Source organism: Phasianus colchicus, chromosome 6 (genome assembly GCF_987193195.1).
Source record: "Phasianus colchicus chromosome 6, bPhaCol1.hap1.1, whole genome shotgun sequence".
NCBI lineage: Eukaryota > Metazoa > Chordata > Aves > Galliformes > Phasianidae > Phasianus > Phasianus colchicus.
This window is the reverse complement of record NC_143441.1, coordinates 2,613,454-2,637,983: the sequence shown is the minus strand read 5'-3', so window position 1 is coordinate 2,637,983 and position 24,530 is coordinate 2,613,454. Positions and strand designations below refer to the sequence as shown.

The window sequence follows — 24,530 nt, the reverse complement described above, 5'->3', positions numbered from 1 at the left end:
CAGCATCTGAGATCCTCTAATTGGTGAGAGTTGTACAGTTGCAGAGAAAGAAGAGATCTACAGAAGGGGCTGTGTGTACATAGACAGGTCTGAGGTCTCCTGTGTGCCTTCAGGTAATCTAGGCTTCAGATTTGCTTTTCCTTTACCAGTCCTCACTGGAAAGATTAAATCGACCCAAACCTGCATATGCCACTGTGCATACTGCCATCCCTCTTGAGCTTAGGAGAGTAATTCTGACAGCATTGTTCTAAAAGGCTGAGGCAAAGTTTTTATCCTATGTATCCAGTGTGGCCTACAAGTCCCTGTGAGTGCCAAAGGATGTGAGCTCTTTTTTCTCTGTGTGCAGTTTCTCAGCAGATAGAAGGAAGATAGATCTTGCTGCTCTAAAACAAAGCCTTTATAAGTCTAAGGAAAGAGAAGAGAAAAAAGCTACACCACAGCAGTGTATGTGACATGCAGCTTTTATTAAAGGCTCATGATTCTGAGTGGACAAACTCAATTATAAGTGCTTTGAATGTATAAACAAGAGAATTGCTCTCTGTTGTGAAGACACAGAAGTCTGTTTTGCTCTGTTTAGTGAAAGCTTACTGGACCGTCACAGGTAAGACTTAGCATACGAAGAAAAGACCTTGCACAGTGCTGTTTTTCAGAGTAACAACTTCAGGAAAGCTTGTTCATTTGGTAACTATAGAGCAAGGCTATTCACCTCATATTTGTATTTAATAATGTAACAAGTATTTAGTGATAGAGTTATATATTGTTTAATGCCATTCAATGTGGCAAAGTAGAGAAAAGTAATGTGAAAGGAATAAAATTTTTGCAAAGCAGATACAGGAGTCCAGGACCAGTGTTCTAAAGGTCTCAATATCTGCTGCCCCAGGTCCATGCTTTAACTGCCTCTTGTGCTCAGTAGAACTGCAGTGCTAAATCCAGGTGCAATTGTCCTTACTCTCACCACTTACGATTAGATGCCTTTCAAATAAAATCAAGTCATCTTGAGGTGAAAGGAGAGGAACAGGCCTTTTGTTGGGCTTTTCCCTCATAACATTTTCCTTGCCTTTATTTCCAGTGCCTGGAATACTGGCCTTCATTTTGGTCTTCCAAATTTTGCAAATAATTCTCTTCCAAAATTCTGTGAAAATAGTTCCGCTTTTTGTTAGAGCAAGGAAAACCAAAAATGTGAATTGTAATACTTGCTATCACATTCTTGATAAGTGCAGTGCATTACTACTAATGTTAAGATCACCACAGCATCTTTACTTACTCTGCTTTGTACCTGGGGCCAGTAGCAAGTTTGGAGTTACTAGAACAACTGTGAGCTCCTACTGGGATCTCTATTAGCTTTTTGCTGTCTTCTGCTTGCGTTAATGTGTTCATACTGCAACAGAAATGAACAGTCTTTATGGTATGAAAACATGCTGTGTAATTCTCTTAATTGTTCAAAGTGAGTTTTTAAATGTGATGATTAGAAGGAGCAGCAACAAACAGCAATGTGCTTAGTGTAGTGGGTGACTAATAGAATTTGGCCACTAAGAAGCTTTTTCTCCCAGCATTTTGACTTTTCATTGAGCTAGCTTCTCAAATTGACCATTTCTTCCTTAGTTGTCTTAGGCTAAAAAAAACTTCAGATGTGAAAGGAATGTGTGCATACTTATTCAGAAATATGATAAATGAATGAAAATAAGAAAAGCAGTCCTTACTGTGATACTGTCAATTACAGTGCTAAGCTGCCGGCTCTGCTTTTACACCCAAGTGCAGAAGATATTTGCCTGGTAATACTTGTATTTGTTCTCCAAAGACTTCGCTGCAAGGCTGCCTTTATAGAAAGGTGCTTTATTGAATTCCATTGCTCCTGATCAGAGTAGACACTGGAAATTTTAATATTGCATAACATGGCTGCTAAAAGCAAAGAAACTTGTTGAAAACCATTCCAACAGTGACTAAGGAAAGCTTAGCACCTAGAAATATGAATAGATGAGGCTCCTGTCTGGAAGAGTATGCTGAGTAGTGACAGAATGGGCATAATGTGCAGGAGCAGTAGGGAAATGGTGAGCTCCGCAGTGCTTCAGTTTTGGCATGCACACACCTTCAAAGGTGGCTCTTGGGAAAAAATGTGAACAACTGACTCAAGGGAATGCTGCTCTGTTTCTAACATGAAATTCAGTTATGCTTGTCAGATGTGATCAAAGACTAGCCCAAGAAATGCTGTAGCAAGTTTCTTAAACTGTCTTTGATGTAAATACAAACATGAGTCCTCCCTAGTCTGAGTCTCTATGAGTCTGTCCTTAGCTGGGTTTGGAGTTGAGGTGTCCTTTCTCATGCTGTTTTCTCCCTTCACAGAGCAGGCATAGAGTAAAGTTGTGGCTTACACCTTCTAAACACTAATAATTGATCATAAGCTTGATGTAATTTTCCACTTCTGTTAATCAGCAGCAATGCCTCCTCCACTCATACTTCAAGATCAAGGGGAATAAAAACTTGTTGTGATGTAGAGGGCTGTGTTTGAGGCACTTGGCTTCCTAGGGCTATTTCTGAAGTTCATAAATTATCTCTTGCTCAAGGCTGTGCCTGAAGCCATAATGCAGTCATGGTTATTTAATTAAGACCTTAAAATACTGTTGCCCTGATAAAAGCAAGGAGTTGGTGGTTCACAGGCTTCTGCTTCAGGAGACAATTAACTTGAGGCAAACGTAGTACCTAGAAGCCTAAAGGATGTTGTTGTGACTCTGGGGCAGGCAGGAGAGACTTGCTTCATCTGGGACAACTCAGTGGCTGTAAATAGGAATAGGGAAAGGAGTCCCAGCTCCGCCCATTCTTCCACTTTGATGGATCATGCCTCTATGTTCTGTTTTTGAAAGCTTGTTGCTGCGTGACTTTAAACCTTCAATGAAATCATTTGACTGGCTGAGCAAAAAGGGGGAGTTAATTGGACAGACAGGAGAAAGAGGAGAGTAGATTATTTGGTCATAATGTGCTGAAGTGAGAACAAATAACAATGACAGCAAAAACTCTGTAGATATACTAATTAATTTTGATAAGAAAATCATTGAGTCAATTGCAACCAAGGCAGCAAGCAGTTTTAAAATATAAATGTTATTTTAGAACTTAAGCTGATATAACTGCTGCATTTCAAAAGCTATTTTATGTAATCTGAGTCATAAAAAGGTAACCATGTATTTTATTTTGCCTGCAGTTAATACTTTGAGATCTGAAAGCAAACTTGGTTTCTAGGTATTATGGACTCAACTACCACACAGTTAAAAATGCTTTGAGGATTGCAAGTTTTTCTCGAATATGTTGCTCACTTGCAAATGCTGATGGTGAACAACTCATCGTTAAGCTGATTTACATAAAAACATTGTATGCCTGTAGGCTCCAGAATTTCATTAAAGTCTCGATGTTAGTGCAGCTCTTAAAATCTGCTGTTTGCAAATGTCTCTCTGAAATAGCTCTTCTCTCCCTGGATGAAATGCAGGTAACTTGCTACAGCCCAGCTCATTCACTCAGGTTGGTGCCTATCAGTCCTTTCCTTACACCAGTCCATGAAAGGCAAAGATAAGATAGCACTGCTGGGTTTATCTGTAAATAATATAATATAATATAATCTGTAAATAATAATAATATAAAATTCTTGCCTGCTCTGGGCTGAGTCCTTCTGTCTTTATAAATATGGAGCAAATTGTTTGTTGGTTGCAATGGGATGATAGATGATACATGACTCAGTACCGGGAATGGTAAAGCTGTGTCCTTTTTTATATATCTTTTTCCTTCTGATCTCATATTTCAGAAAATGATTTTAGGAAGAAATGATAATTTTTAAGAATGTGAGCAAGCCAAATTTCAATCCTGTTAACTGTGCCACACAGTAAAACTTGTGAAATCAGTAATAGTCTAAGAATATGCACCTGTGCAAATCTCAGATTCTTTTTCTAGCTGTACAAAGGCTAGAACACCTTTTTAGTAAAAGCATCCTGCATCTTCAGCTGCTGTGACTTAGCAGTGCTGTTCTGCCACTGACCTTTCCTGTGATAGGGAGCTGAAGAAGCTTTGCCTTGCTCTGCCCTGCCTTGACTTCAGTTGTTGCTCTGAATGCCAGCCTGAGCAGGACTTTGGTGGAAGCACTTGATCATGATGAAGTGGGCTTCCACAAGGGCTGCTGGATGGCTGTAGAATTCCAATGTATTCTAACCTCTTCCCACCCAGACAGTATGTGAGCCAGCCAACTGACAGTAAATCCCATTGCCAGTTCCCTGTGAAACTGCTCTGCTACCTGCTCTCTCAAGCTCTTGCTCCACTCAAGCCTATGATCACTACAAATCAGTTTTATTTTCTTTGCTTCCCAAACCTTACTTGTCCTGATTCCTTCTTTCCCACCCACACTCCTAGTCCTCCCTGCTACCTTCATCTCTTCCTTCAACGCAGGCACTTCTGCAGTGAGTTTGTGTTTTCCTCATGTGTACTACTCAGCACAGCGAGATTCCTCATACATACTCAGCAGGATTCTTCCTGCATGCAGGAGAGACACCCAGACAGAGCACAGCCAGAAAGAACTTAGATCTGCATTGCAGAAAAAGCGCCTTATGTCTGGAACACATTCAGCACATAAAAGATTTCCTGGGCATTTCGATGGTGAAATCAAAGATGTCTCAAACCAAATTTTTTGGAGAGACTATTTTTTTGGAGAGTAGCTTTACCTGAATACAAAAAGATAAATGCTCAGTAAACTCACTACTGCACCGAATTAATATGGGGAGTGAAAAGAAAGATCATCAGAAATCTTTAATGAGTAAAAATAACCCTAACCTCACTGCTACAAATTTCTGCATGAAATTTTCTTGGCGTGCATCTCTGTATATTTGAGACAGACATCCAGCGTGCTAAATTTACATGTATGCATCTTTGAAAACATACAGACACCTGAAGACAGGGTTTATAATGGAACATGTCAACCAACTTCATTAATAAGCAATGCTAGGAGCCCTGCTTATGCAAAGAAATGTATGCAAGTGCTGGCAATGAATGTACAAACACACATCTAGTCCAGCCACTAGCATTTTTTATTAGTGAGTCTTGCCGAAAAGGCAGTTTTTATGAGTCAAGTACATAAGCAATATTCTACTGAAATGAGATTTATATGCTCTTCACAAAACCACTTTGTTATATTTCTCCTGTAATAGGAACTCCTGGTTACCGCTATGTTCCTATGGCATGATGAGAGGCAGTAGTAAAAATGGTATGGCTTTACCTGTCTTGTGCTTTGGAGTCTGCACCTGAAAAATTGCTGAGTACCAGCAGTTAATCACAGACTTGTATCACTTCATGTGAACTGCATAGTAATAGAGGTAGATTGCACATGGTTGGATGCAAAATCAATGTAGTGTGGAGCCTGCAACTCTGGAGGCACAAACAAGGGAAGCCACTGTTTGTGCCTCCAGAAGACACTGTGCCGCTGACTGTGAGGAATTTATTGTTACCCATTAGGTACTGTAGTGTTCTGATTTACAGTGTGACTATGGTTCTTGGAGGCAGGCAGCTGCTAAGTGGAATTGTCAAGCAGAGGAAACAGAAATGAAAGTCAATAATAGTACCCAAAGATCGCAAGTAACAAAACAAAGAATGAATGACGAATATATGATAATCAGCTTTCTTGCTATGAAGATAAGTCTAGCCATGAATGTGCATTCTTGTGAAGAAAAAAGTCTGTGACAAAACCAAGAAGGAAAACTCGGAAGATGAAATAAAATTTACCTAATCTGATCTGTTTTTCAACTGTTTCTGTAACTACTCAAGTAATATATCTTGCATTGTTGCAGAGTTAAGGTTATTCGAATGTTCTAACACTGCATTTCTTCATCTTGGTAAGTTTGGATATTTTGGCTGAAATTTGATCTTGATAAGTTTTCTGGGGTTACGCTACTTGATTTTCAGATCTTATAGTTTCCTTGCGGATATTTTTACCTGAAATTGTCAGTGTGTACTGCTTAAACTTACCTGCAGATACCTTTTTCTTTCCTGAGTGGTAGCACTATAATAATCTTGAAGTTGAGATTTTAAAATCTGGTATCTTGCAGTTCTTGAAAAGAAAAGGAAGTATTGTGGGAGTCTGTGTTCAAATGTACTTGTGCACATGTCTGTTTTAGACCAGGACAGGAAAAAAAGTTGTCAGAAAATTGGAAAAAATTCTGCAGCTGGGATTAAACAAAATATAAATATGAGTGAAATTAACTTTTTACAAGGGTAGACAGTGATAGGACAAGATAGAATAGTTTAAAACTAAAGGAAGGAAGATTTAGATTGGATGTCAGGTGGAAGTTTTTTACTGAGAGAGTGGTGAGGTGCTGGAACAGGTTGCCCAGAGAGGTTGTGGATGCCCTGTCCATGGAGGTGTTCAGGGCCAGGTTGGATGGGGCTCTGGGCAATCTGATGTTTACTAGTTCTTGTGATGGGCAACCTTGCATGCGGCAGGGGGATTGGAATTTGATTTTCCTTGAGGTCCCTTCCAACCTAAGCCATTCTGTGATTCTGTGATTCATGTTTAGGCCTTGCTGGGTTTAAAACTGTTGGTGTCTAAACCAAACACTGAGGGAGTTTACAGAATCCCATATAAAGTTCTACTACTTAACACCTACTACAAGCAGCTTCTAGCTTAAGGAAGTAGAAGTGGAACAGCCTGAAGGCAGTAGTATCACTGTCATGTATCAGACAGACAGTTCCTGGGACGGGTGGATTTTCTGGTATAGGATGAGGAATAAGCAGTTGTGGAAGCAGATCTCCCAAGCAAGTTGTTTGCATGGAGCAACAACAGGCACATCTGGTAGAAATTAACAATAAGGAGTATTGATGCTGCAGGTACAAAGGACCTGCTCTTGTGCTCTGGGTTTCAGGTAACTACTGATATGCCTCTAATAGCTGTTTTGACTTCCCATTGTAATTCCTTCTCCTTTTTTTTCCATATGCCACTCCTAGCTTCCTTTTTGCATTCAGTCCCAGTTCTTGTATCCCAGAGACTCCTTGACTCCCATTCTTTCTCTGCTTTGGAGACTGCTGTGGCCCACTGTATGAAAGATGGCCTCTGAGTGATCTGGTTACAATATCATCCATTTATTTACTTTCCTTCTGGATCTTTTTGGAGGAAATCTTTATGAATCTTTATGACTCATAAGTTAATTGCTCCCTCTATGATCTGCTCAGTTCCCACGCACAACCATGGGCAGCTACCTTTTCATTACTGAATTTTGACACCTCTCATGTTTTATGCACAAAGTGTGCCCAAAAGTGCAACAACAGCTCTTTTAGTAATAGATGGAACTGATCATAAAAAACACAAAATTTTGAAGACTGAGGTTGCTTCCCTGACAGATGTGCTCAGAGATGCTTAGCTAATGCCAACAAAAAGAGCCATGGGAGGAAATTACAACCAGATTGTGGAAGTGTCTGATGTAACACACACTCCTATCAAACACCAACTGATAAAGCAAGTTGATGCCTCCTGCCTCCCCAAAGAATAGTGTTCAAATTTTCCTTAAAACAGCAATTAGGATGTGGGGGACTTTTTAGATGGATTTTTTTGTGTGTGTTTTGTTTTGTTTTGTTTTTTGTTTGTGTGTGTGTGTGTGTTGAGGTTTTTTTTAAGTATAACAAGGGAAACTGCTTCATCTTGGCAGTGCTTCTTATTATATGTGAGAGACTTAAGTCAATGTTTAGTGCAAGTTAAGCCCTAGTGAGGAACAGAGGGTTATAAAAGGATGTGAATTTTTGAAAAATAGAAGAGATTTAGGTCAGTTTTGAGAACTGTAGAGGAATGAAGGAATTGAACTGCCTTAATGCATATCCCATGAACCAACAGGAATTATAACACTGACAGGAAGTAAGAATGGGTGGATGATGGGCACTAGTATACCTGTTAGAAGCCTTCAACCTTCAGTATCTCCATCTGAAGTTCATCAGGAGCCCCTACTAGCTTTTATCACCTCTTGCTTTAATAGCTAGTGCATTGTTTCCAACTGCTGGATGATATTGAATGCAGCATAGAATATAGCTTGGAAGAGTAGTAATTAATTTTGTGGTTAATTCACAAAACTGATTTGGTAACTGAGATAATTCAGGCCTTCAGTAGAGAAATAATTTTCCAAGGACTGGATATTTTTCCTGAGAGAGGAGTAGAGACTCCATGGCAGAGGAGTCCTCTGGCACAACTCAGACTGGTCAAAGTTGTGCTGTGAACAAGGAGCAATCTCCGTATTGTCTGGGGCTAAGCTATGACCTGGCTCCCTGACACATCCCCAGGAGCACCCACCTATGGAAGGTTGTTGCCTGTAGAGTGCGGTGCAAGGAGTGAAACAGAACCATATCTTCTTCTGTGGGGTTCATGTCTCTGTCTTGGTGGCCTTGATTTTGGGCAGCTGTGTTTTCTGCACCCATGAGAGTTACGTGTGGACCTAAGCATGCAGCTGGGGACTGTTTTATTTATGTAATGGAGATACCAAGCCTGGTGTATAGGGAATACCTGACTGTTTTATTCTTGGCAAGTAGTTTGGTAATTGTCATGGGCAGAAGTATTTCTGAGTGTCTTTAAATAACTCATCACTTGGAAGTTTAGCCAATCTAAATGCCATTTGTGCTAACTGAAAGGGGAATCTAACTTCATTACTTCATGCTTTTAACATCATAATTTCATTGCCTGATCCAGTCAGCTACTATTCATGATTACTGATATGAAAATAACAATGGCACATCTTTATTTATACTGGAATTAACTGGACAACACCACTGCACCATGCAGTGTGGCTAGAAAACAGGACAGAGTTAAGCGATCGTCTTTATTCCAAAACAAGCTCATCTACAAGACTACAATGCAAACAGCCTTACTTATAGCTTATTATGTTCTAATGCCAGCTGGATAATATTCAGGTTAATTTATATCACTGCCTTGCTTATATTTCAGATGCTTTCTGTTCATCTGCAGGGGTACCAAGCTGGTGAATGTGTTTATTTTGCAAATGTATCCTTATGAGGTGATTCAGAGGTACAAGAGTAATCTTCAGATGGATTAAAATGTTAGGATACCATTGAAGTGAAAATGGAGGCACCAATCTCCTTATTTGAAAAAAATGGCTCCCAGCCATAAAAAGAAAAAAACCAAAAATTAAGGTGACATTTTTGCACATAAAGATGTCATTTGTAATTTTGCAAGATATACATGTTAAAATTTTATTAAAAAGCTAAAAAGAATAGCTTGGAATACAGTGGGAATAGCCATTTTTGTAATATTTTCCATTTGAAATGGATCTGGGAAAAAGTACAAAAAAAATTAGACAGAAAACATTGTTCCCTTGATGCTTCCAGAGCAATTTCTCAAGCTTAGGTGATCTCCATTAGACTTTCATTCAAGCTGGCCCTTGTCACAACTGTTAACCACTGTGACAATTGCTGCCTGATGAGTAACGCCTCCTCTGCCACCATTTTGAATTGGACATGAACCCTGCATCTCTCTAGGCTGCTTTCTTTCTTTTTTGCAGCTGTACTTGTCTGAATTGATTGAAAATTAAATTATAAATTGTAATTGTGTGAAACTCAGAAGAAAGGAACCTTCAATACACATAGAGATTCTTTATAAATGCATAGTCAGTTATCTTAGTAAACCTTTTTCCTTGAAAATAATATTAAAATCCAGAATACTTACAAAAATACATTCATTCCTTCTGCTCTTACTCGGTAGTACTTTTCATTTAATTATATAGGTAATTTTAAACCATAGTGTCCCAGTGTACACGGTAACTGATTTCCTACTTGTCAATCTTTAGTGAAGTTTCTTGCTGTGATATCTGAACATTTTCATAAAGACTACTACCGGAAGTTATATTTTATTAACTACATGAGTTAATTTAAAAAAAAAAAAAAAAAAGTATTTTAGCTCTCATTGTTACACACAAGCTGTAGCTAAAAATCTCCAGGGGAGATGAAAATTAAGATTTGAATAATTGGTGAGAATTGTGTATTTTAGCTACTGTGTTGTCATCAACTTTTACTGTCTGCTCAGTGAATAAATGGTTCAGCTGCAGAGCTGTTAAAAGTTCCATAAAGGAAATTGCAACATGAGAATTCAATCTGGACTTGCAGTTTTTCAGTTCTACCACCTCATCTAGCTTTTTTGCTGCAAAAAGAAACAACTGCTGCTCCTAGGTGCCACCATGGTATCACTTGGCTCAGCTCTGCTATCAGCTGCACTTCTAGTTCTGGAATCAGGGGTCAAGGATGATACCAGGAGGTCTTTATCCATCAGAGCTGCAAAAACTGTCCAGTTAAAGCTACTGCTCCCCTGGGTGCAGCTGTGCATGTGGTCACCTGAAGTGGTTCTCTAGAATTTGCAGAACTTCCTTCAGGTTGTGGTCAAACCCCAGGATGGGCCATGGATCGTTGTGTGGAGGGGCTGTGGGACACTGCATCTGCTTTTTTTCTGAAGTGCTGCAAAATAAACAGGCTGAACAAGCATCTGTCTATAGTGAAAGATGCATGTATGAATTCAGTGGGGGAGCAGAAATGAGTGTCTGGTTGTCCTGGGCTGTGGGTTTGGAGAATTTGGTGGCATATGCACTGTAGTGGCTCTCTGGTTGAATCATAGAGGTTGGAAGGGATCTCTGGAAATCATCTAGTCCAGTTCCCCTGCTAAAGCAGGTTTCCTACAGTAGGTTGCACAGAAAAGTGTCCACATAGGTTTTGACGGTCTCCAGAGAAGAAGACTTCACAGTTTCTCTGGGCAGTTCCAGTGCTCGATCACTCTCACAGTAAAGAATATTTACCTCGTGTTCATATAGAACCTCCTGTATTCCAGTCTGTGCCTGTTGCCCCTTGTTTTGTCATTGGGCACCACCAAAAAGAACCTGACTCCATTCTAACCTGACCCCATTCTCTTGACACCCACCATTTAGATATTTATAAGCATTAATAGAATGTACCTCAGTCTTCTCCAGGCTGTCCTCTTAAGGAACATGCTCCAGGCCCCTAATCACAGTTATTTTTTGGATCTACCTGAAGCAGTCTCAGCAATGTAATCTGTGGTCAGGGCCCCAGCTCTTCACCTTGCATAATCATTTCTTACACCAGTGTGACTTGTCTATTAAAACACTGGCATTTCTTTATCCTTTTCTTATGTAGAGACCATAATTACAGTGAGCTTTGTTGGCATTCCATGGACAGTTGTGTCCAGGAGAACCTGATTATGAAAAGCACCTTCAGATGCATAAAGGTGGCCACAAAGATGATGAGAGGGCTAGAGCACCTCTTCTACAAATAAAGGCTGAGGGAACTCAGCTTATCCAGCTTGCAGAAGGGAAGGGTCTTGGAAGACTTCATTGTGGCCTTCCAGTACTTGGAGCTTAAAATCATGAGAGAGACAGACTTTCTACATGGGCAGATAGTAATAACACAATAGAGGGAAGATTTAATGGTAATTATTTTACTCAGAGAGTAGTGAGGCACAGGAACAGGTAGCCCAGAAAAGCTGCAGATGCTCCATTGCTGGAGGCATTCAAGGCCAGGTTGGAGGGGATCCTGGGCAACCTGATCTAGTTGCTGGCAACTGAGCAAACTCGTTGCTCTGCCCATGGCAGAGAGGTTGGAACTGGATGGTCCTTAATGGCCCTTCCAACCCGAGCTATTCTATGATTCTATGCATTGTGTAGCTGCTGAAGGTTTCCATTTCCCCCCATGCAAACTGCAAGATGTTAACGCTGTGTTCATTTAAACAGGCATCTTTCCGATGCCACACTCATATCTGTTACATACCTGCTGTGTTCTGATTGTGTGTGGGTTCATAGAAACCCAGTTCACATCCTAGTTTGCTCTGAAGGAAAATTCAAGTCTTTACACAGGTAGGAAGCCAGGATGTGCTTTGGCAGGTCCCTCAGTCCAGGGGAGTTGGGGGGTTGGATTACGGAGAATCCTAGCAAGTGATATTTATTTGTAGTTAGGGTCTAACAGGGAACCTGGCTGAAAATACCCTTCCTGAACAAAAAGGTGATTTCACTTCTTCTGTGCCTTGATACAGTTAGTGAAATGGATTTTACTTGATGTATTTATCTAACTATTTGCCAAAAGCAATGCCGTAAGTCCAAGATTATGCCCTTGTTTATGTTTCTCACCTAATCCACATATTTCTAGGTCAGTGGAAATACATTAAGGTGAGGTCTTGTGATACTACACTGTTTCTGAAAAATGTTTTTATGTAGTAACTGTCAGAGCAGATAATCTGCGTAGATATTTGTCCTTGCTCTAACTAAGACCAAAACAAATAGACTCGGTGAAACCTGTCAGTGATCAGTTATGCAGTCACGTTGTCTTAAGAGGTTTCTCATCTTCCTGTGCTCATGTTTGGTACATCTGAAAAGTTAGGATTTCTTTATCCCTACTTTTCTTCTTCCTAGCGTAGCTAGAGGATACTGATCATGTATTCTGAAGTCTGTCATAACAGGTGGTTGTGTTGAGATTTAAACTGTTTCAGGTGATAGGAATTGAACTGTAAATGTCACTCTGGTAAAGCAGAAGATAAGAGTCAGCAGGTACGGTGTTGTGCCTACCAGTCAGAGGTTAACCACTCACAGTTCAACTACTTGCCAGCCTTTTGAGTGAACCGTGTTATGCCTATCTGCTGCAACCAATTGTACAACTTCTCCATGGCAATCTTCTAATCCAAAATAATTATCTTTTTCAGCTGAAACAAAGATATGCTTCAAATACTATCACGGTGTGAGTGGGGCACTACGAGCCACAACTCCAAGCGTCACGGTGAAAAACAACGCAGCTCCCGTAAGTTATGCTAGCCTTTTATTTGTTTCTGTTTATCTTCCCTACTAGCACTGTTATGTGCTTTGCTTTCCTTTCCAATTTTGTGTAATAATATATGAAAATAAAAGAGAATATTTGCTTCTTAAGTGCACCGTGAAACAGAGGAACGAGTATACTTTCAGTTTAAATGTGTATTTATAAGCCAAAAGAACTTAGACTCTGCTCTCAAACTGTCACACATAACCTCTGTGATCTGGGGTCAGTCCCATGTCTTAGCTGTATTCCTTTTTGTTATCTTCTGTCTGCTGAGTGCTGTGAGACTTGATTAAAACCTCCAAAGGATTAGGGATCCCTGGATTGTAAGTACAATAAATGCTGAGAAAAGAAGTGCAGTTTTCTTAGGTGCATTTTACAAAATCATGGCATGAACGTTTTCATGGCACTTGCTCTGAGCCAGCATCAGTGACAAGAAGTGAGCATTCGGGCCCTGATCTACTGAAGTACTGAAGATCATTTTTGACAGGCCGAGGCTTCATTGTGAGCAATTTTGATTTGCAGGAGCTTAGCAAAGCTCTGTAGCTCACTTGGCTCTAAGAAGCTACATACCTTGTCTTGTGTTTGAAAATTCAGTGACCTTGAGAGTGAGCATTTTTTAGAAGAGAAACTTGCTGACCGCCAGAGATTATCTGGCCTTGTTGACAGACTTTCACTGCCTGCCAGACTTGTCTTTGCAGAGACCTGAGCTAAGGAATTTTAGTCCAACTATCATTAGAGAAGGATGGGTCTTAATGTTGTTTACTCTGGAAGCTGAGCTAAGAAAAGGTCGATCTTACACATGGTTTCGGTGGACATTCCTGAAGCTTAACTTCTAAAAGTTTAGGGGTTGTTTTTTCTGTTGTTGTTTGTTGGTTGGTATGGATTTATTTGGTGTTGGGTTGTGGTTTTTTTGAAATGGTCCCCAGTTGATAACTCTAGAAAGGCCGAAAAGTCTTACATGCTGTACACTGACTGTCTGATTGCATCTGGGTCAGAAAGGATTACATTTTTTCTCCTTTGATGCATGTAGAGACTTTTTGTTTTTTACCTTCTTTGGTGCAAACAACAGCTGGAAGCCGGATGCTGGGTAGGGGTTGATGCGTCTGATAGTAATGGAAGGCATTCAGGCATTGGTACACCTTTCTCACATGCTCAGAATGAGTCCATTCACCGCTTCTGGATCCTGGAGAATTCCTTTCAGCTGTCTACAGAGGAACATCATGACATGCCCTTGGACATCATCTTTTTTGTGGGATGCTGAAAAGTAATTTAGTTTGTAGTGTGCAGTGTTTTATTGACTCAGGTCTTGCCATTTATTTCCTGATTGCCATCAGTTTATGGGGGACCATCTATGTTACTGATTCAGTCCCAGTCTTCTCTGAAACCCAGCCAGCCAAACAAGGCAGTAAATACCAGTAGCTGAGAGATTAGGATATTTATTTTTCATTATTCACATCTGTTTCTCAGACCTGAGTTTGAACCATGTAAGTAAATTTGTCAGATTTAGTGTGGAAGAGTTAATGTTTCTTTATTAACTATTGGCAGTATGTTTAAGTTAATAAAAGAATGTCAGATGACCTGCAGTTTGCGCTAAGCAGATATGTAATCTCCCCAACTTCTTCAGTTGCAGTCTTTGCTCATATACGTGAAATAAAATGAAACATCATTCACTTTCAGCTGAAGAGGGTTTGTTTTAAAAAGAAAGTGTTCTATGTGAGGGTCAAACCATTGTCCTTGGGAGTAGCATTCTCTTCACATCTTCCTTTGATTTTTCTTGCCCTTCTGGGTTGCAGGCTATTCTGTCTTCGTCAGATCAGAGAGGCCAGCAGTGTTGCAGATGCATCATTGGTTTCTCAGTTATTTTCTGTTCATTGTTTGCTGTATGACATAAATATCTGGTGCATTGTAAGGCAAATACAAAGCAGTGAAAACAAAAGGAAGAAAGGAACAGCAACCGAGATTATGCAATATTAACCTGGGTGACCCTGCTCTATGAGCGCATGAAAAAATTCAAGTGTGAAAAGCACTGTATGACTGTAGAGAAAAATAATGGGCTGATTCTTGCACGTGTGAAGGCTTTCAGCTAAGTATGATCCTTCAGACTCTGGTCCCAGCTGACACCATCAGATGACTTTCCTCATCTGGCTCTCTACAGTGCATGTGCAGCCCTCATTACTAAAGTATTTGAAAGTTTGGAAGCATCCTGCACCATTGGAAAATGCTGTTATCCTGATTGAATAGATGAAGAAAAGAAGGGATTTGTTCAGCCCTACCCTTCTTCTGAGCTCTCATGTGTCTCTGCACAGGCTGACCCTGGGGCTGAAATACTGGTCATTATACATAGAAATGCAACTACATATAGGCATCACCTTGACTACAATTTCGCCAATAGCAAAGGTTAAAGAAATCACCAAATAACCTGCTCTATCTGTCTTAAAACATATTTTTTTTTCCAAATAATGGCTTGGGGAAATTATCAGAAAGTTTTTTTCCTAAAGAAGTAGCAGCTCTTCTAGCTTGTACTTTGCTATGCTCATTCACCACCCCCTACAGAGCACAGCAAAGTTTTCCCCTCCCCATCCACAAGAAAGTATACCGAGGGGCAGCCAATTCTCTTCTGTTTCTTGAATTGATAAGCTATGCACGGCTGAGCAGTGAGTGATAGATTGCTTTGTTTCTCCTGTTCCTCAGTGTGATCAGTTAAGTGCTGACTGCATAGCGCCATGCACATAGCTTGTCTGAAGGCCTGAGGCTCCTCACCCTAGTGAGATCTGACATTCTGGGCCCTCCGTGATCAAACTAGATGCATCACATCCCTCAGTTGTTTTCATTGCTCCAGTGGTTCTGAGCACTGCCCTGGGGTCCCACACATGGCATTTCTCACAGCACCAGCTGAAGCTCTGGTCCTCAAGCTGGTGTGGCCTGGCTGCAGAGCAGGGACTCTTCAGATCCTGGAGCAGTTCTTGCATATATTTTCAGCTCAAAGAGGGAATCCTCTGGTCTGCACCTGGAAACTTACCCTCTGCAATCAGCGTGAGTTTTAGTGGTGACTGGGACCTTAGTGTTTTGTCAGAAATAATAGCTTTGCAGGGAGTAAATCTCAGTAGAGATCTTTTTGTGGGTGTAGACACTGAAAGTTTTTTTTAAAGCTCATTGCCTAGAAGGAGGGAAGTTTTACCATCGTAGTAATGGCATCACAAATTCACCCTGAAACTCAGCTTTCACTAGAGGGACAGAGGGAACAAGGCTTTGTATGCTTGACACAAACAAACCTCATTTGGCGTAGGTTAGGATCAGGAACAGTGTCCTGAGGGATGCAGCATGTGGGAAAGGTGACCTGGGCACAGCACTTTCCCTGCTAGCACAGACTCACCTGCATCTCCAGCCACCCAGCCTTTTTGAGGCTGCAGGTGCAAGGCATTTACCATGATTTGGGCAGCAGCTGGCAGGGTGGCCACTCGGTGTGCATCCAATCCTGCCAGCGAGCCTTGCAGGCAGAACAGCCAGCAGGACCTAGCACCATGATTTAAAAGCATTGCCACAACCATCAAAAAATCCCACACTGTCTGTCTGTGCTTTATTGCAACTGAAAAGACAAAAGAAGTTGGAAACAGTCTGGGGGGCTGGAAGTGGTTGCCATTCTTGTTTGTATGACTCTGAGGCAATATTTAACAGGCAGTTAAAAGGAAACTTGCTTCCAAAGGGGGAAAAAATAGTTGCTGTTAGATGGATATCTTTGTATAGCACCGACAGTGCTTTAGGCTGAGTAGCATCTCACCTTTCTTATATTATGGATGTTCTGCTCCATTTGAATTTATCTCCTTACACTCTATCCCAGTTATTAGAGCTGCTCGCCTGCTGATTAGGATGCCCTGCAGTTCATTTGTCAGTGAAAAGTCCTGTCACATTTTATCACTTATGAATCATCAAGCTTGAATATCTGGGAACCAAGAGCTGTATGCTTTGACCAGTTCTGACATGGTGAAAGCTAAATGTGAATTTAGGACAATATAGAGGCCTGGGGGTGATAGGAGTAAATGGAGCACCTGTAATCATGGCAGAAAGGAACAACCTGGATGAGTGACATCCATAAAGCAGGTTTGTACATGGTAGTTTGTACTTGTAAAGCATAAGCGTTATTATGGTATGGGTGAGCCAAACTGCTTCCTTAGTAGAAAAGAACATTGTTATGGCATCTGGAACATTCCTGTGTTTGCTTCTCTTCTGTTACTTACAACGTCACCTTTAATTCATCTTTACACCAGATACTGTTGTAGAAAAACAATACAAGTTACAGCAATTAATTCTAGCAATAGGAAAGATGCGTGTTGCTAGGGGGGGAATCTGAGATTAGGAAAATGATTTAACCCGAGCACAGCTCTTTTGGTGTAAAATAAAGCAGGCACAAGAACGGTGTATTGAATGAAAAGAACCATCTTTTCCCCAAAGAGTCTATCACCTAAAAAGATACATTGCAATTAAAGAGACATCGCAATTAAAAGACAGTAAGTGCAGAATCGATGTTTTAGCCTCAGGACAAATGTCTTTATGAAATTGGAAATGCTCACTAGCTGTATTAGACGCAAATAATCACAGTTGATCAAATCTCTGGAGCTTTCATGCCACCGTTTTTGTCTCATAGATCATGATGGCTCTCATCAAATGCACTTAGCATCATGGGGAAAGCTTTGTAAATTGGAGCTAATAATTGGAAGAGACCTTCTCTGTGTTGTATTTATGTGGAAACGCTGCCTCAGCTGGGTTTCCCACAGCAGGAATCACTACTTGATAAGCTGCTGCCATTTGCTGGTGGCTGATGGTTCCCGAGGACTTCCTGCTGTAAATGTTTGCATTATGTGCTGCCATGTCAGAGCGTGGGCTGCCAAGAAGTGATTGATAATGAAGTGTTCTGCCTTGTTTTCATGGATGTGTTGCAAGCTGAGATTTTATAATAGTTTGCACGTATAAGCAGCCACCTCTCTCTTCTTTCTGGAGACTGAATTTAAAATCCCAGCTGTGTGTTCTTTTTCACTTCATTTCTTATTCTGTGATAGGTGAATTTTAAAATCATCTATGTTTCTGGGGCATCATTACATCTAATAAGTCCAACAGTTTGATTTTGAGAGTTTAAGAATAATTATACTTTAAGAAACAGAAGAAGTATCAGCAACTTGTAGCAGCTTCTGCACTGCTCAGCAGTTACAGAGTATAAACAAAAGAAAAGATTATGGAAAACACAAAATCAGGCTGCTATCTTGTGTTTGAAAATCCTGATTCTTTGCAACTAATCAGCAAAGAATGCAAGGTAGGTACGTCTTTAACAAGTGTGAGTGGTGTACCTTGAGAAGCTTATCATTTCTAGGACCAGGAGCATCATTTCTGGAAGTTTTAGGTCTGCTTAGGTGACTCGGTACTTGTTAGGAATGAGCAAAAAATCTTCTTGCATTATCTTGAGTTATGAAGTAGCCAGAGGCACTCCCAATTGCAGCTTGCCTTTGAATGGAAGGTGAGGTGTAGCACTTTATTCAGCAGATCCCTGAATACAACTCCTTGATTTCCTGTAAAGGAGATGGGGTCAATCAGAACTGCAAAATTAAAGGCAGAGCAATGGGGGAAATGATTGGAACTGGCAATACTTGCTCGTTTGTAAGGCAGAGTAGATTACAGAAGTGAAAAACAAAAGGCTCTCTGCCAAGGTAGTCTCTTTCCATTGTAAAAGAGGATCTAACAGAATATGTATGCTAAGAAGCAACTGTTATAAGAGAGTACATTATATTGATCCAAGGTGAATAATGCTGAAAAAAGCAGCTGATCCATAAACTGTGGGAAGGTTATCTGTGTATGCTTCTGATCTATTGGAAATATCTGCATGTTTTTCTTTTCTTCTGATGTTTTTTTATTCACAGTACTGGCAATGCTCTGCACATTCCTCCCATCTTATGTACTCATACTTTGCTACTGTTGTGGGCTGACATTAAATATGTAATATAGCATGAGAACATAAGTCTTTGGATTTAAAGAAACAATTCAATTTACAGCAAAATTACTTAAGCAATTTAACAGGAAGCTCTGTGTGTCATTGGCTTTCCATAAATATGCAGGGAGCAACTTGGTCGCTTGTATATCAAATAATTTTATGGTGTCTGGAGTTAAGTAGCTGTAATGGCACATGAGAGGTAGCAGTATCTCTTAGAAGGGAATTGGGAAAGACTTTCCTGCGTGTGTAGGAAAGATTAGCACATTCATGTTACGTGATCCTATGTGTGCTCAATTTATACTTGAATTATCTGAAGAGCTGATAGTAAAAAAAAGAGCAAGAAGTCGATTAGGAACAGTCCAGAAAGATTTTCATTAATACTCTACTGTTGTCAAGACTTCAGACTGTCTTATTTACCTAAAGCTGTACTCTAGGATTGGGCACTGGGGCACAGAGCACCAAACAGATACGCTGGCTGTTACATGAGGCAATAGCTCATTAACAGGTGTTTGGAGAACAGATTTTCCAGGCAGAATTTGAACTCCTTTGATACAAATAGAATTATTTTTAGTGTGAGAACAACCCTGAACACATTTGTTACAGCTGAAAAATGTCATGAATTCATTTTTTCCCTTCTGTTTTGTTTCATTATAAAACCATGGTAGTGTTTTACAGCCTGATTTGGCAATATTCTGCTATGTTCTAGCATACTTAATCACGAGAGCAGCCTTCTAATAGTTGCGCAGTTGAGCCCATAGTTCAATGTAATTACATTTTTGGTTATGATTTTCTATATCCTAATTAGCACTGATTCAAAGGATTTGAAGGTTAATGACATATTCAAATTATTTCTTATTGCCACCTCAGTAACACAGCCACTTTTTCAGGATCTGGCTACATAAAGACCATTGTATTTATGCTGCAATTACCCTGACATGGAGTGAGCATAGCATTTATATGAATTAGTGGAATCAGAAAGCGTAACCAGGGTGTAATTGGTCTCTAACTGCAGTGTAACTATAGTCACTGCATTATAAATAATAACCTTTCTCTTCCTTTTATTTCCTCCATTCACAGTTTAAATTGGAATGGTTGTCAAGAGATTTTCTTTAGATATTAAGAAAACTCATTTGCACTGAGGCCTCTTCTGAGTACTTTTCAATAATACTGGCTATTATGGTCCTGATTCAGTAAAGGTGTGGAGCAAATGCTGAAATTCCATTGCTTTTACAGGAAAAGCTTAGGATTTTTCTTCCAAATTAGCAGAGTCTTTTGAAACAGGATAGAATAAGCAAGTAGTGTCACTTCAAACTGTATTTGTATTAGGACACATTTCAGATAAGTCAATACCTAAAGAAGTGATAAGCGATGCAGTTCTGTGTGCCTTGTGGCTTTTTTCCTCTTATCTTGATATCTACTTCTTCAGCTCAGTATGGTTCAAACTGCTATTACCACCAATTTATGTTATCAAAGACTGACACCACTCGTGAGAGAGCTATGTGCTCAGATTTTTTTGCCTAACAAGAACAAACTGAGCAGAGGAGGAACAAACAATAATACTATTTGTGAACATCAGCACTGATTTCCTGAGCAGCAACCTGTAGTCTACCTAGACTTCAGCAAAGCCTTTGACACGGTCTCTCACAGGCTGCTTCTGGGGAAACTGGCTGCCCATGGCCTGGACAGGTACACACTCCTTTGGGTAAGGAACTGGCTGGAAGGCCGTGCCAACGGGTGGTGGTTAATGGAGTGAAGTCCAGCTGGCGACCTGTTTCAAGTGGTGTCCCCCAGGGGTCGGTACTGGGGCCTATCTTGTTTAACATCTTTATTGATGACCTAGACGAGGGGATTGAGTGCACCCTCAGTAAGTTTGCAGATGACACCAAGCTGGGAGGTGGTGTTGATCTGCCTGAGGGTAGGGAGGCCCTTCAGAGGGACTTAGATAAGCTGGATCACTGGGCTGGGGTGAATGGGAAGAGGTTCAACAAGGCCAAGTGCCGGGTCCTGAACTTTGGCCACAACAACCCCATGCAGCGCTACAGGCTTGGGGATGAGTGGCTGGGTGATTGTGAAGAGGAAAGGGACCTGGGGGTGTTGGTTGATGCTGGGCTGAACATGAGCTGACAGTGTGCCCAGGTGGCCAAAAGGGCCAGTGCCATCCTGGCCTGCATTAGAAATAGCGTGGCCAGCAGGAGCAGGGAGGTGATCATCCCCTGTACTCAGCTCTGGTGAGGCCGCACCTCGAGTGCTGTGTTCAGTTTTGGGCCCCTCACTACAAAAAAGACATTGAGGCCCTGCAGCGTGTCCAGAGAAGGGCAACGAAACTGGTGAGGGGTCTGGAGCACAAGTCCTATGAGGAGCGGCTGAGGGAGCTGGGATTGTTCAGTCTGGAGAAGAGGAGGCTCGGGGGAGACCTCACTGCACTCTACAACTTCCTGAAGGGAGGTTGTGGTGAAGAGGGGTTTGGCCTCTTCTCCAAGGCAACAGGACCTGAGGAAATGGTCACAAGTTGTACCAGAAGAGGTTTAGGTTAGGCTTAAGGAAGAACTTTTTCCCTCAGAGAGTGGTCAGGCACTGGAATGGCTGCACAGGGAGGTGGTGGAGTCGCCGTCCCTGCAGTGTTTAAGAGGCGTCTGTACGAGGAGCTGCGAGATCTGGTTTAGTGCTTGTGGTAGCAGTGGTAGTGTGAAGACGGTTGGACTAGATGATCTTATAGGTTGTTTCCAACCTTGTGATTCTATGATTCTATGATTCTATGAACCTGTAAATCACAACACGAAAGTTTGTTCTTTTTTATTGTTCTGAGCAGGAGGAATATCTCCGCTTTCCAGCACATCTGTATATTTAAAATTTTGTATTCTTTCTAATTTCCTGATCTCTTCATATGGAAGATGAGGCATAGTGTATTGGATCACCACCAGTGAGGGGCTGAAGTTTCAAACTCAAGCACCAAATACAAGTTTAGATTTGGTGCCAAAAATCAAAAGTGATTTGAAAGACACGAGAAATGGGCCCAAGATTCCCCATGGTGCTTTTGCTGCACTAAATCATTTGCATATAGCATGAGTATCTCCGAGGATTCTCCAGAGTATCAAACGCTGTGTGCCAGTACAGACAAGGCAGTTCAGGTGCCTGCCCTGTGCAGCTCACTGAAGTATAACATGAGTGATGAGAAGTGGAAGTTGCAGGGGTACCTTGTGCCCATCCTTTAGTCTTCTTTTACCACTGCTAGCATACTTGAGCACCTGTTAATTTTAAAATCTGTTTTATTTAGCACTTCATGCACTGCCATGGATTTAAACAGGGAAGGGCTTGCTTAAGAGAGCTAATATCTGTTCAATTATTAAGCAAAATGATTATGTCATTTATTGAGCTTTTTCTTATTGTGCTTCTCTGAATGTAAGGTTGTGCAATCAGAGGAGGAGAGAAGGGGCAGAACAGAAGGCAGGGTTAAAGACACCACTTGCTTATCTGCCATTAAAACATTGTCAACTTCTTGCCCTCTTGTGGACTCTAATTAAGCCGCACTAATTGTGGAGCTTGTGAGCCATCCCTAGGTATCACTGGCCACAGCACACTCTGCACTTTGAAGATCAGTTGCACACATTTTGAGCTTCTTGCCTCTCCCTGTTGCCCTTGTTTCCTTGCACATGTTGTTTCAAAAAAAAAAAAAAAAAAAAAGCCACTTGGGTGAGCTTCAACCTCACTGAGCATCTGATCCTGTATAAACTTCGAAATGTGGAAATAGAGTGGTTTAATTAACAGTCTTATAGTACAGCACAGAGCTGTAATGAAAAAAATTAAAAGCATGACAGTTGGGGGACTGGAGTGATTTTATTTCAGCAGCACCAAGGTCATTACACAAGCCATTTCTTAGTTAATGGGTTCAATACATGTCTGGTACCTCCTAGCCACTTACTTTCCAGGATCTCTTGTTATGGTCATAATAGCCATAGTGAATGTCTGCACATTGTATTACTTCCTTCTGTAGTTCAGTAAATTATGAAAAGGTCAGTGACTATTGGGCACACTGCACTGGTGTAATCACATCTGTGCTGTTTTGCAGTCATAGTGTTTTTCTCAGTCCATGACATCCATGCCTTATAAACACAGTATAAGGCTGTTGAGTTTGGTATGCTTTGATCTTTTAGAGTTTAAAATGAGGGAAAGAAGGAACAGGAATGCTACAAGGTTGAGTATTCTCCAACATCCAACTTCCATCCAGGGCCATGGAAGTTACAAGAATCCTGCAGTACATGGGCATGAGATCCTCTAGGTCAATTTGGGTGACCTAGAGGTCTGCAATATGTCTGCAATACTCATTGATGAGGTATAGAACAGAAAGAGCTGTGTTTTGGTTTGCTGTACAGCATTATGTTTCCAGGACCACTTGTCCACATCTTAACTTTACAGGCCATGATGTGTTCAACAGTTGCCCATTCTAGGTGTGCACTGGATAGGCACAGGGACTAGCTGTTGAAAACTTCATATTCCAAGTGGGGTTCTTGATGACAGGAAGTCATTGCAGCAGGGAAATAATTTTGGGCTCATCAACTGCACTTTGGTGTGTATCACAAGGTAACACACTTCAGTGTGTAAAGATGCAAGTCAAATCTGCACCAAAAAAAGTTCCATGCAGTAATTCAGTAATGTAGACAGACCTAGTGAGTAGTTTCTTAGGTCATGGTTTAGCATCCTGTTTAAATCTTTGTTGCCACTTACTATAGTAATTATGGCTGTTCCTCATAGCCATCCATGACCCTTTTTTTTTTAGTCTTGTTGAATTCTTGGGCTTTTTGTGTCCATGCAGCAACAAATTTTGCTCTTTAATTAGGCCTTTCAAGGAAAAAAAAAATTGCTTTCCTCAATTTTGAATTTCCTATTGTTCAGTGCTTTGCAGGGATACATAAGGCTAGTACTGGATTTGTCTGGCATTGCCACTAGTTGTAAGAAAACTCTGCTTTCTTTAGCAGCCTATTTGTTTCTCTTATTTTTCCCTAAAGGATCTAAACTATCCTAGCCAGTAGGAAAGTCTGAAAATTGCTGCTGTCACATTTGAATTCTAACAAAGCTGTGCTGATCACTGTTGACCTTTTTTGTTGTTTTGGTTTGTTGTTTTTTGTTTTCTGGTTTGTTTGTTGGTGGTTTTTTGTTTTTGTTTTTTTTTTTTGTAATTCTTCTGAAAGAGGGGAAAGAAAGTTTTATGATCTGGAATTTTAGAAATTGCTTTGTTTCTTCATAGCATTCTTCATTACTCTTTCTTTTCCACTCTTTATAGAGTCTCACCTTTTCACTGTGGTGGTGTTGTTTAATCTAGTGGGCAGCTCAGCACCAGGCAGCTGCTTGCACACACACATGTAGTCAGACTGGGAATGATAATTTGTGGGTTGAGGTAAGAAGGGTTGAATAAGAAAAAAAAAAAAAAAGAAGAAAAGTAGAAAGAAGAAGAAAATAAACAAAATAAGTCATACACATGGAATTTCCCTTTGGCCAGTTTAGGTCAGCTGTCCTAGTTCTGTCCCCTCCCAGCTCCTTGTGCACCCCCAGCTCCTTTGCTGACAGGGCAGCATGAGAAGATGAAACCTCCTTGGCTCTGTGTAAGAGAGCCAGTTATTTCCATCCTGAATCACATGGCACCATATCAGCTACTGAGAAGAAAATTAACTCTCTACCAGCAGAAATCAAGACAAGTACAGGTGTCTGCACTGCCTTGGTCTACAGGAGTAATTTCCCA

The 24,530-nt window shown here is 40.8% G+C and overlaps 1 protein-coding gene across 5 annotated transcripts in view; it reads left to right on the top strand.

The window, feature by feature from the left end:
* The window catches only part of HECW1 (HECT, C2 and WW domain containing E3 ubiquitin protein ligase 1), a 239,966-nt gene that overhangs the window by 112,775 nt on the left and 102,661 nt on the right, over positions 1 to 24,530 (top strand). For all 5 annotated transcript variants that reach the window (XM_090142195.1, XM_031599381.2, XM_090142196.1 and 2 more), the window contains one exon: positions 12,710 to 12,804. In XM_090142195.1, the coding sequence (XP_089998321.1) occupies positions 12,710 to 12,804 (95 nt within the window). The remainder of the gene's footprint in view (positions 1 to 12,709; positions 12,805 to 24,530) is intronic.